Raw genomic sequence first — 13,817 nt, 5'->3', positions numbered from 1 at the left:
TTTATTGAGATAGAATTCGTATGCCACCCAGTTCACCCATTGAAAGTATATGATTAAATGGGTTTTAGTATATTTACAGAGGTGTACAACAATCAATTTTAGAACATTCTCATCACCTCAGAAAGATACCTCATGTCATGTAGTTATTGCCCTCTAAACTTCCCAACCCTGAGCAATCACTAATTGTATGTATCTATAGATTGGCTTTTTCTAGATTTTTCATATAAATGGGAATCATACATGTGGTCCTTTGTGACTGGTTTCTTTCACTTCGTGAGTTTTCAAGGTTCATCTGTGTTGTAGTATGTATCAGTATTTCATTCTTTTTATGGCCAAATGATAGTCCATTGTATGGATATACCATGCTTTATCCATGTGTCAGTTGATGAACATTTGGGTTGTTTCCACCATTTGACTGTTGTGACTAGTGCTTACATGAACAGCTACTTACAAGTTCTTGTATTGACATACGTTTTATATCTCTTGTTTAAATACCTAGGAATGAAATTGAATAATTAAGTGATAACTTTGTTTTAACATTTGAGGTACTAACAGGCTGTCTCGCATTTTACATTCCCACCAGCAGTGTATGAGGGTTCCGGTTTTTCTTCACAACACTGCTGCCATTACTTGTTTTTACCAAATTATTTGATTATACATAAGTCCTTTTGAGTATCTTTTTTTTCCTAATTTTATTTATTTATTTTTATTGAGATTATTCATACACCATACAATTATCCAAAGATCCAAAGTGTACAATCAATTGCCCATGGTACCACTTTACAGCTTTGCATCCATTACCACAATTAAAAATTTTTTTCAATTTTTAGAACATTTTCATTACTCCAGAAAAGGAATAAAGACACAAAAAAACGAAGCTCAAATCTTCCCATACCCCTAACCACCCCCCCTCCATTATTGATTCGTGGTATTGGTATAGTACATTTGTTACTGTTGATGAAAGAATATTAAAATACTACCTGTAGTATATAGTTTGCAATAGGTATTTTTTTTCCTATATACCCCTCTATTATTAACTTCTAGTTATAGTATCATACATTTGTTCTAGTTCATGAGAGAGCTTTCTAATATTTGTACAGTTAATCACGGACGTTGTCCACCACAAGATTCACTGTTCTATACATTCCCATCTTTTAACCTCCAACTTTCTTTCTGGTGACATATGTGACTCTGAGCTTCCCCTTTCCACTGCATTCATACACCGTTCAGCACTGTTAGTTATTCTCACAATGTGCCACCATTACCTCTGTCCATTTTCAAACATTTAAGTTCACCCTTGTTGAATGAACATTCTGCTCATAATAAGTAGAATGATAAGTTCATATCAGTGAGACCCAGCGATGTTGGTCCTTATGTGTCTCTTATTTCAGTTACTATAGTTCCCTCAAGCTTTCTTAATCAATCCATTTTTTTAAAAATGCTTTTGTTCACACACCATATATTCTGTCCTAAGTAGACAATCGATGGTTCCCTGTATAGTCACATATTTATGTATTCTTCCACAAAGAAGGAGGAAGAGTCAAAGAAGGCAGAGAGACAAAAGAAAAAGAAGAGAGAGAGAAAAACAACAAAAAATGATAGCTAGGAAGTAACAAAAGGAAAGAAGATAGCATTAAACTAAAGTAGAATAGTCAGACGCCATCACCAATGCCAAGAGTCCCATACCCTTCCCCTGTGTCTCCCCCCCCATCTTGATTATCTTTTTAAAAAATCTTTCAGATTTCTACTCTTATAATTCCCATTGCTACTGCCTTAGTTTAGGTTCTAATAATTGCATTTTTCCGTCATTCTAGTAATCTCTGGTCTACTGAGTCTCCTCTCTGTTTCCTCTTAAATATGTTATTCAGACTTCAAGGAGGTTTATCTTTCTAAGATGCAAAACTGAGCCGACTGTGGTTCCCCAGCTTTAATTAGCAGGATAAAGGCTAAGCTCTTACCATGGCATCCAAGCTTTTCCAGGTCTGGCCCCTGCATACCTTGCCTAGTTTCTCTTTCCTTTCATTTTATGATTTAGTTTTCTGAACAACTTATAGTTGTCAATCATTCCATATGTTTCATTCATTTATTTCTTTGAGGGTTTTGGACCGTCTTTCAGGAATTCTCTCTCTAACAAACACCTGTTTACCTTTATAAATTCTGCCCCAGTGTCCTGTTCGTCCTCCAGTTAATGACTTAGGCTTTTTAGTGTTTGTTTCAAAAAGTGAGTATCTGTGTTACTGCAATTATTATGCTCTGTCACCATAATCCACATATCTGTCTTACCCTCTAGACATTGAGTTCCTTTATTTAATGCAGAGTGCTGACATATCAAAGTCCTCAATCTGTTTTTGTGGAATTTATCTAGGGGAGAATCAATTGCCTCTCAAATTAACTTTAAGAACCTCTGTATAGGGGTGTGTGTGTGTGTGTGTGTAGATATATCTTACCAATTTCAATCCCTTTTAATAGGTGGTCTCTGCTGAATGATTTAATGTAGTAGATGGGTTTCTAGGAAGTTAGTCCCGTTTTTTCCCCCGATTTTGAAAGCTTTTTTTCTTCATTAAGCTACATTTTTATAGAAAAACAACCATTTCAACTAAAGTTTATGAGAGCTCAAAGGTATTTTTTATGCTTTAGTTGTACACTTTTAAAAATAGGATTTATAAGACAAGCTTGGCATTTTGGCTACTGTTCCAGTTTTTGTGGAGACAAGAGTTTTGAAAATAGTCACAACTCTTTATATCTGTTTGACACATTGGTTTATAAATCTCCTTTCCCCTTTTTCATTTTCTAGCATTCTGATGAATTAGGCTTTTCCTCTTTTTTCAAAGAGATGTTTGGATTTTTGGGGGGTTTTGAAACAGGATGTAATTATTATAATGGAATTAGATGTGTTAAATTGAATTTATGTATAACATGATTTTCATTTCCTTTTTTAAAAATAAATCACTAAACTTGTATAGTCCAGATTATATTTCTTTTGTGACATTTTTGACTGCTATAAAATATTCTGAAGTTTTAAGTATGTGTAAGGTATGTTTACCAGATAAATTTATCTTTTCTGATGGGGTTTTGTGTTGTTTTTATTTTTGGTAATTACATATAGAACTTCGGACAACCAAGAAACTAATTGGATTTCTTTTTGTCTTTATTGCTGTTGGGATATCATTTTTTTTTTTAATTTCCCTATTTTGAAACTGTATCAACTTCTGCTTTCTCTACAAAGACAGTGTTTTACCATCTGTCTCTGAATTTGCATTCTCTGAAGTCTTTGGACTTAGTGTGTGTGTAAAATGGGATAATTGTATAGACTGATGGTCAAAGGAAATCAGTTGGCTGCTATATTCTATATTAAATTGCTCTGTGATTAGCTAATCAAGCTCTAACTGGTTGAACAGCCTGTCACCAGACTAAATGATTGATTTCTTTGATAAACTCTTACACATTTTCTTGCCACGTGAACTGAATATTTTTAAATTTCCTTGTTACAGAGTTTCTTGTTCTGTAGGAATTTTAGCATGTTTCTTTGATAGTAATGGTGTGACTGTTCTCTTGATGATGAGCATTCATCTTTTTGAATTAATAGCATTGGCTCTTATCTTTATCTAGTTTCCAACCGGAGGCCCTATCGACAGTACTACGTGGAAGCTTTTGGAGATCCTTGTGAAAGAGCCTGGGTGGCTGGAAAAGCAATCGTTATGTTTGAAGGCAGACATCAATTTGAAGAGCTACCTGTCCTTAGGAGAAGAGGAAAGCAGAAAGAAAAAGGCTATAGACATAAGGTTAAAAAAATTGCTTTTTAAAATTACCTGCTTTGTGGGAGCCATGGAGGAGACAGGAAAGAAGTATTAGATATTTGAAATATAAGCCATTTCCTTTGGTAGTAGGATATCTGTGAGGAAAAAAAAGCTAGAAAACAGGGTTTTTTTGCAGGGGTGGCATGGGGCTAGCCTTCAAATATTTATATTCAATTTTTTGAGAGGTAATATTAGCTTTCTTCTGCTGTAGCATAAAACTGGCAGTACAACACGGCATGATCAGTCTTTTTTGGGTACATCTTATACGAGAAGAAAGTGATCATCAAAATGAAATATTCTCACTTTCTGGATTAATTATTTTTTTTACAGATGAGAAAGATAAGGTGCTTCTTTTTTTTTTTTGCTTTGTTTTGTTTTTGTTTCAATGTTTAAGCTTGCAGTTTCTAATTTAGTTATATTTTGGTCAAGAACTTTTTGTTTTTGTTTCTTTTGCTTGATGTTTTTTTGTTAAAATTGGCCTAATAAAATTTTGGCTTGTTTTCCTTTAATATTTCTTTATTGGCAATGCTAGAAGTAAAAGTATTTGCTCTTAGATTGGTTTTTCATGCTGCCCTGTGTACATACTTGTAGACTATTATTTAAAAACCATAATTAGGATAATTTAAAGGCAGTACACTGACTCTGCCAATTATAACCTGAGTTCTCTGAGGCTTGGTGTCGTCTTCTCTAAAATTACCTTGTAGAACTGTTATGAAGATTAAAAAATCAAGTATACAATATTTAATATAAGATTGGTGCTCTAAAAGTTTGTGTATGCTGCTATTAGAATAAAGGAGGCTCACTGCATCCTTTCTCGTATTTTGGGTGATTTTGATGAGGAGGTGTCCAGAGTATTTTTGTGTGAAGCCTTTAGCTATATATTTTCACCAACTCCTTTTTCAGGGAAGTTCACTGGGGCTTTTCAGATTCTGGAATATTGATTTACTCTGCTCACAGTCATGAGAATTAATGGGTGGTTGTGTGTGTGTAAGTGTGTAAAATAAACCAGATGGTCAGCTTATTGCCTTATTAGAGAAGGCTACCCATCCAATGTCCTGCCTATTTGCACGCTTTGCAGAGTATCCCCTTCACAAGTATTAACATATTTGTGAACACTAACTGATTGTTAGAAGCTTAACTGGTATCTATTGTATGAGGCCCAGGCTGGATATACAAGTCTGGAAAATTAGGCCTATTTCACAGAGCTTCAGTGTCCTCATGCTGTGAGGAAATAAGGAAAGAGTGTAAGTATTTTGTTATACCTTGCGTATCGTGGTGTCTCTGGAATACATGATTAGGCCCAGGAGATAGCATAGTTATGATCCAAGTTTTATGTAATATGTATAGAAGATTTTTGATTAGTCAGGGGCCAGTCATAACTGGAGGTTCAAATTTCTGGCCCCGTAGGGTCAGGTCTGACCTGCTCATTCCTCCTGTGCTGTTTTTTTTCCATATTCACTCTCTTGAGCTTTTTGCTTTATCTTTTAGTTAGCTTCACATGTGCTTCCCCTTCATAAGCTGGAAAGGAAAGAAATCCTTATTCTAAGGTGTGAAGGCATAGGTAGGGAGGGTCTGGGTATTCCTTGATTTAGAAATGTGATACTTTCAGTTCTAATCTAAGTTATCGTCCATTCTTTTGTATTTATAGAGGCAGGGAGAATGGAGGGTTAGTGGGATCAATCCTTCCTCTTAAGAAAGATCATAGTGGTGGCAGTAATCTTGGGGAATCCCCATTGGGTAGCCTTTCAGTAAACTGTAGGTGATAACAAGTGGGCCAGTCCCATTAAAGGGCCTTAAAGAAGTACAGCAAGGTTTGGAAAAGTGTTCTGATTTTAGAGATACTTACTGATCATCTCCCTTTCCCCCCTCTTATTTCTTTGGTAAGTAATACTCTTTTTCTCCTTTAAATTTAAGGTTCCTCAGAAAATTTTGAGTAAATGGGAAGCCAGTGTTGGTCTTGCTGAGCAATATGATGTTCCCAAAGGGTCAAAGAACCGAAAATGTGTCAGAAGTTCAATCAAGTTGGACAGTGAGGAGGATATGCCATTTGAGGACTGTACCAATGATCCTGAATCAGAACATGACCTGTTGCTTAATGGCTGTTTGAAATCTCTGGCTTTTGACTCTGAACATTCTGCAGATGAGAAGGAAAAGCCTTGTGCTAAGTCTCGAGTCAGAAAGAGCTCTGACAATCTAAAAAGGACTAGTGTGAAAAAAGGCCATATGCAATTTGACACACATAAGGAAGAACGGAGGGTAAAGATTCCAGACAACCTTGGCCTAAACTTTATCTCTGGGGATGTTTCTGATAAACAGGCCTCTAGTGAACTTTCTAGAATAGCAAACAGCCTCACAGGGTCCAACACTACCCCAGGAAGTTTCTTGTTTTCTTCTTGTGGAAAAATTGCTGCAAAGAAAGAAGTTGAGACTTCAAGTTGTGACTCTTTACTGGGCTTGCCTGAGGGTGCCTTGATCTCTAAACGTTCTGGGGAGAAAAAGAAACCCCAACGAGGTCTAGTTTGCAGTTCAAAGGTGCAGCTCTGCTATATTGGAGCAGGTGATGAGGAAAAGCGAAGTGATTCCATCAGCATCTGTACCACTTCTGATGATGGAAGCAGTGATCTGGATCCTGTAGATCACAGCTCAGACTCTGACAACAGTGTCCTTGAAATTACAGATGCTTTTGACAGAACAGAGAACATGTTATCCATGCAGAAAAACGAAAAGATCAAGTATTCTGGGTATCCTGCGACAAACACTAGGGTAAAAGCAAAGCAGAAGTCCCTCATTACTAACTCACATACAGACCACTTAATGGATTGTACTAAGCCAGCAGAGTCTGGAACTGAGACATCTCAGGTTAATCTCTCTGATCTTAAGGTGTCCACCCTTGTCCGCAAACCCCCGTCGGATTTTAGAAATGACAGTCTCTCTCCACAATTCAGTATATCATCAAGTATTTCCAGTGAGAACTCACTAATAAAGTGTGGGGCTACAAATCAAGCTCTGTTACTTTCAAAAAGCAAACAGCCCAAGATCCGAAGTATAAAGTGCAAACATAAAGAAAATCCAGGTGTGGTAGAGCCCCCAATTACAAATGAGGACTGCAGTTTGAAGTGCTTCTCTTCAGATATGAGAGGCTCTCCTTTGGCCAGCATTTCCAAAAGTGGGAAAGTGGATGGGCTAAAACTACTGAGCAACATGCATGAGAAAACTAGGGATTCAAGTGACATAGAAACAGCAGTGGTGAAACATGTTCTGTCAGAATTGAAAGAACTCTCTTATAGATCCTTAAGTGAGGATGTCAGTGACTCTGGAACATCAAAACCATCAAAGCCATTACTTTTTACTTCTGCCTCTGGTCAGAATCATATACCTATTGAACCAGACTACAAATTCAGCACCTTGTTAATGATGTTGAAAGATATGCATGATAGTAAGACCAAGGAGCAACGGTTGATGACTGCTCAAAATTTGGTCTCCTATCGGAGTCCTGGTCTTGGGGACAGTTTTACCAGTGGTCCAGTAGGGGCTTCTAAGGTCTTGGTTTCAGGAGGCTCTACCCACAATTCAGAAAAAAATGGAGATGGTACCCCGGACTCAGCCCATCCTATCCCTGGTGGGGGTGACTCTGCACCATCTGTGGAGTTGTCTGCCTCCTTGCCTGGCTCTGTGTCTGACAGAAGAGACCTCACTGCTACTGGCAAAAGTCGTGCTAACTGTGTTACCAGGCGCAATTGTGGGCGATCAAAGCCATCAAGCAAATTGAGAGAAGGCTTTTCAGCTCAGATGGGGAAGAACACAGTGAACCGTAAAGCCTTAAAAACAGAGCGCAGAAGAAAACTGAGCCGGCTTCCAGATGTGACTCCTGAGGCTGCACTGCAGGTAGACAGAGAAAGTGAAGGTTCTGTGAGTGGCTCTTTGAGGGATGGGGCAGAAAACCCTGGTAAAGAAGAGGCCCTTCTATTAATGGGCCATTTAACAAGTGAAGACCGTGCCCATTTTTCTGATGTTCGTATTGATAACAAGGTCAAACAGTCTGACCCAGATGAAATTCTTGAAAATGGCTCTTCTTTTGAAAACAGAAAAGGCCCCGAGCTGGCATCTGAAGTAAATAGTGAGCATGATGAACCTAATAGTGTAAATCAAGCGGTGCCTAAAAAGCGGTGGCAGCGTTTAAACCAAAGGCGCACTAAACCTCGTAAGCGCACTAACAGATTTAGGGAGAAGGAAAACTCTGAGGGTGCCTTTGGGGTCTTGCTTCCTGGTGACCCTGTGCAGAAGGTGGATGAGTTTTCCGAGCATAGACCTCCAACTTCAACAAATATACTAGAAGACACACTGACAAATCCAAATCGTACTGACTGCTTAGAATCAGTTGGCCCACGGTTGAGTGTTTGTGATAAATCCAATGCCAACATTGAGGAGATGGAAAAGGAGTCTGGAATTCCCAGTTTGACTCCGCAGTCTGAGCTCCCGGAACCAGGTAAGGATATCTGACTGTGATACAAAGAGATTAGTGACGATAATGGATAATGTCCTTGGGATGGAAGGATTATCACTTGAGATGAAGAAAAGGCTTTATATAGAAAGGTCTGGATTTTTGAGGACCAGTATCTATATATTCTCAGAAATTAAGTTTTACCAGAAGACTTTTAAAAATTTTTTGCTTCTATTTAGTAAATCTGAAGAACATTCTTGATTCTGCTCCTCATTTCCTACCTTTTCTAACTTATGAAATTATTGGGTTTAATTTGTTACTGCAGGTAATTGAGAAGGCTCCAAGCCTGTGTTGTTTCTTGGTTCCACTGCTTGAGAGACTTAAATCTGATTGGTTGTTGGTCTACAGAAAGCAAACAGACTTTATTGGCTGTTAGATTTCCTTTGACCACATTTTGAGGAAGACTTACCTGTTATGTAGACAAAAGGGACAAGTGCTTTTAATAAAAGTACTGGATGGTACTTACTGGAAGGTCTTTGGTGTGTTATGAACCCCTTCTGGAATGAGAATTGCAAGTAAATAAAAATGCCTGAAGTATGAGGGTGTACTGACTTAGCAGCAGAAAGTAAAGAACGGAAGTCTTTCGAGATATTACTGATGACGGTATAGTTATTGAAGATAAAACCAAATGTCCCTAAACATAAGACTTCCCAAAGTTGTTTACCATAGACTTTCTGTTCCCTAACAGTTTTATTGAAATTTACGTCTCACATACCTTAAAACTCAACTCCTAAAGTTTGAAATTCAGTGGTTTTTACTATATTCAGAGTTGTGCAGCCATCAACATGATCAATTTTAGAACATTTTAATCACTCCTCTGAGAAACCCTGTACCCTTATTAATCTCCATTTCCCCACAGTCTTACTGATTTGCCTATTCTGTGTGTTTCATATAAATACAATCTTATTTAGCATAATCTTTTCAGGGTTCATCCATGTTGTAGCTTGTATTGGTACTTCATTCCTTTTCAGTACCGAATAATATTCCAATGTAGTGCTATATATCCTTTTGTTTATTTAATTTTTATATATGGTATGAGTAGGGGTCCAACTTAATTCTTTTGCATGTGTATATCCAATTGTCCCAGGACCATTTGTTGAAAAGACTATTCTTTCCCTGTTGAATTTTCTTGGCACCTTTGTAAAAAATAACGTGACCATAAATGCATGCATTTATTTTTGACTCTCAGTTCTTTACCATTGATTTATATGTATATATCCTTACAACAGTATGACACTGTCTAGAAAATTGTAGTAAATTAAAAAAATCAGGTAGTATGAGTCGCTCCAACTTTGTTCTTTTTCAGTGTTGTTTTGACTCTTCTGAGTCTGTGCATTTCCTTATTAATTTTAGGACCAGCTTAGTTTCTACAAAAAAGGGGCCATTTGGATTTCGATAGGGTTCATATTGAATTTGTAGATCAATTTGAGAAGTATTGCCATCTTAACACTATTATATCTTCCCAACCATGAACGTAGCTATCTTTCCATTTATTCATGTTGTCTTTAATTTTTCAACACAGTTTTGTAGTTTTCTGTGTACAAGTCTTACATTCCTTTTGCTAAATTTATTCCCAAGAGTTTTATTCTTTTTGATGCTATTATAAATGGAATTGTCATAATTTCCTTCTCAGATTGTTCTCAGATTGTTCATTGCAAGTACAATTGATTTTTGTGTGTTGACCTTGTATCCTGCAACTTTGCTGAACTTGTTTGTTAGCTGTAATATACATATGTATATTTGAGATTGTTCGCATACCATGCAACTATCCCAAGATCTAAAGTATACAATCAGTTGCCCATGGTACCATCATACAGCCTGTTTTTAACACTTTGCAATGTTGACATTCATTTGTTCTACCTCATATAAAAACATATTTGTACCTTTTATCACAGTCATTGAACACGCTAGGTTTCACTGAGTTATACAGTCCCAGTCTTTTATCTTTCCTCTTTCCTTCTAGTGTCCCACATTCTCCTAACCTTTCTGTTTTCAGCCATACTCACAGTCATCTTTGTTCATTGTACTTACATTGTGGTGCTACTATCTCCCAAAATTGTGTTCCAGACCTCTCACTCCTGTGTTTTCCTATCTGTCTGTAGTGCTCCCTTTAGTATTTCCTGTAGAACAGGTATCTTTCTTGTTCACCAACTCTATCATTGTCTGTTTGTCAGAGAGTATTTTAAGCTCTCCCTCATATTCGAAGGGCAGTTTTGCCAGATACAGGATTTTTGGTTGGCGGTTTTTCTCTTTCAGTATCTTAAATATATCACCCAACTTCATTCTTGCCTCCATGGTTTCTATTGAGAAATCCACACATAGTCTTATCAAGCTTCCTTTGTATGTGGTGGATTGCTTTGCTGTTGCTGCTTTCAGTATTCTCTCTTTATCTTTGACATTTGATAATCTGATTATTAACTGTCTTGACATAGGCCTGTTCAGATCTGTTCTATTTGGGGTATTTTGCGCTTCTTGGAAATGTAATTTTATGCCTTTCATAAGAGATGGGGAATTTTCATTGATTATTTCCTTTATTATTGCTTCTGCCCTTTTCCCTTCTCTTCTCTTTTTGTGATACCCATGATGTGTACATTCATGCGTTTCATGTTGTCATTCAGTTCCCTGAGACATTGCTCTTATTTTTCTTCTTTTCCCTATCTGTTCTTTTGTGTGTAAGCTTTCAGGTGTCTTGTTCTCCAGTTCCTGAGTGATTATCTCTGCTCTTGAGATCTGCTGTTGTATGTCTCCATTGTGTCTTTCATCTCTTGTGTTATGCTTTTATTTCCATAGATTCTACCAGTTGTTTTTTCGAACTTTCGATTTCTACCTTATGTACACCCAGTGTTTCCATTATGCGCTTCGTCTCTTTCGTCATATCTTCCCTAAACTTTTTTAATTGACTTTTTATTAGTTGTTTCAATTCCTGTATCTCAGTTGAAGTGTAAGTTTGTTCCTTTGGGCCATAGCTTCATTTTTCTTAGTGTAGGTTGTAGTTTTCTGTTGTCTGGGCATCTGGTTTCCTTGATTACCCCAGTTGGGTTTTCCCAGGCCAGAGCAGGCTCAGGTCTCAGAAGCAGGTAATAGTATCAGGCCTCCCTGAGGGTGTTTTAGAAGATTGACACACCCTTTGAGGCCTCAAGCTGCTGTCTTTTCTGCCCAGCAGGTGGTGCCTGTCAGCCTGTCGCTCCTGACTGGTATAAGGAGGTGTGGCCCGTGGCTGTTTTCCCCCAGGCTCTGGGGTCTGGTTCTGAATGCAAGGCAGGTAGTAGAGCTTGGCACCACCTCTTTCCTCTTGGGGAAGATACACCCCCTAGGGAGATTTCATTTGCATTTGAATAGTCCCTCTGACTCTGCTTTCTCCACCGTTGTCTGGGTCATAGCGCTTGGAACTGAAAATGGCTGAGGCTTTCTCCACTGAGCTGAAAAAGGGACAGAAAGTCCCTGTTCAGGGCCAGTCCGCATCCACCCTCAGTTTTACCTGTCGGCCAGAGATAGCACCTGGTCCTCTGGGCTCCACCTCCCTCCTAGAGAGGTCCTCCGGCTCTCCAAGTTCAGCTGTCACCAAAAGCCTCTGTCTGCTTGTTGGGGATCTGAATTGTCAAGTCCACATTTGCTAATTAAAACCCCAGTTGGAACTGGACTGAGGTATATTTGCTTATTCAGAGAATGCTGCTCTCTGTCACAGTGAGGCGTTGCAGTTTTGGCTTCCATGGGGGTTGGGGGCTCTTGGCTTGGGTCTGCAGTTTTCACTTACAGATTTTATGCTGTGATCTTGGGCATTCCTCCCAATCCAGGTTGGTGTACGATGTGTAGACAGTCACGGTTATCCCCCAGCGGTTATTCCAGATTATTTACTAGTTGTTCCTGATTGTTTATTAGTTGTTCCAAGGGGACTAACTAAATTCTACTCCTCTATGCCGCCATGTTCTTCACCCCAGTATATTTTTGAACATTTTCCTTACACCAGAAAGAATAAGAATAAGAATAAAAAATAAAAAATAAAAACACCCAAATCATTCCCCCCATCCCATCCTATTTTTAATTTAATTTTTGTCCCTATTTTTCTACTCATCCATCCATACATGGGATAAAGGGAGTATGATCCACAAGGTTTTCACAATCACACTGTCACCCCTTGTAATCTTCATTGTTATACAATTGTCTTCAAAAGTCAAGGCTACTGGGTTGGACTTTGATAGTTTCAGGTATTTACTTCTAGTTATTCCAATACATTAAAACCATATAGTGTGTAAGAATGTCCACCACAGTGACCTCTGGAATCCATTTGGAATCTCTCAGTCACTGAAGCTTTATTTCGTTTCATTTTGCATCCCCCTTTTGGTCAAGAAGATGTTCTCCATCGCACGATGCTGAGTCCAGATTCATCCCCGGGAGTCATATCCCACATTGCCAGGGAGATTTACACCTCTGGGAGTCAGGTCCCACGTAGGGGAGAGGACAGTGAGATCACCTGCTGAGTTGGCTTAGCTAGAGAGAGAGGGCCACATCTGAGCAACAAAGAGGTACTCAGGGGGAGACTCTTAGGCACAATCAATTATAAGCAGGTTTAGCGTCTCCTTTGCAGTAAGGAGCTTTGTTAGGGCAAGCCTCAAGATAGCGGGGAAGCAATACCAAACCCTCGGCCCTCAATGTTTATGAGACCATCAGCAGCAATCCAAGTGAGGAAGTCCAACACTTCCACATTTTCCCCCAGCTACTTGGGGTCCTGCATATAAATTTTTCCTCACTGCCAAATTACTTTGGAATGTTTATCACAGGGTTATTTAGTTGGCTTTCAGTTCAGGTGTCAAGTATATGTCAGAGTAGGAGAGAATCCTTTGGTATGAGATTTGTTCCTTTGCTTTAAACTGTGGGTTTTTGCCTCTTTTCTCATTTGAGCTCAAGTTTAAAGAACGTATCCTCTTTTTTTTCTTTGGTCTGCCATATTCCTTGCGGTTCTGGTTTTCTCTAGTAGGCTTCAGAACCTAGGGCAACAGTTATTCTTGGTCGACGGCATTGCTGTGCAAAATTGGGTGGTCTGCAAAACTGAAAGAAGATAAATTCAGATGTTGAGAGTAGATGTTTAGAAACTTTCACAGCAATTCGATAGAAAAGTTTTGTCTTTTGAGTCTAAAAAAATTGGGTTCGCATTTTGTATGTTTTATAGTTTTCAGTAATTCAAACAGATGATTTGAGAAGTAGCTTAGGACACTTGGTTCCCATCCTTGGTAGGAGTCTTATTAGTTTTCTGTCTTCATTGGTAAGAAGAGGTTTTTCTGTCTGGATCTGGATTCTTTTTCCAAAAAGAAAAAAATAATAAAATAATAAAAATTAAAAAAGAACACTCAAAACATTCCATACCCCTTATCCCCCATTATATCTATTATACACACACACACACACGCACATATATATTTGTCTTTATTTTATTACTCATCTGTCCATAGACTGGATCACCGAGTTTTCACAATCACATGGTTATCATGGTTTTGAGTTGCATCTCCCTAATAGCCACTGAT

At 38.3% G+C, this 13,817-nt stretch overlaps 1 protein-coding gene across 9 annotated transcripts in view; it reads left to right on the top strand.

Annotated features, from left to right (window-relative positions):
* NSD1 (nuclear receptor binding SET domain protein 1) overlaps positions 1-13,817 on the top strand; it is a 227,456-nt gene that overhangs the window by 108,914 nt on the left and 104,725 nt on the right. For all 9 annotated transcript variants that reach the window (XM_037823128.1, XM_037823132.1, XM_037823126.1 and 6 more), the window contains 2 exons: positions 3,610-3,782; positions 5,712-8,283. In XM_037823128.1, the coding sequence (XP_037679056.1) occupies positions 3,610-3,782; positions 5,712-8,283 (2,745 nt within the window). The remainder of the gene's footprint in view (positions 1-3,609; positions 3,783-5,711; positions 8,284-13,817) is intronic.

The sequence above is a fragment of the Choloepus didactylus genome, assembly GCF_015220235.1.
Source record: "Choloepus didactylus isolate mChoDid1 chromosome 11 unlocalized genomic scaffold, mChoDid1.pri SUPER_11_unloc1, whole genome shotgun sequence".
NCBI lineage: Eukaryota > Metazoa > Chordata > Mammalia > Pilosa > Megalonychidae > Choloepus > Choloepus didactylus.
Note: the sequence above shows the minus strand (reverse complement) of the source record. Positions and strands in the feature narration are given on the sequence as shown.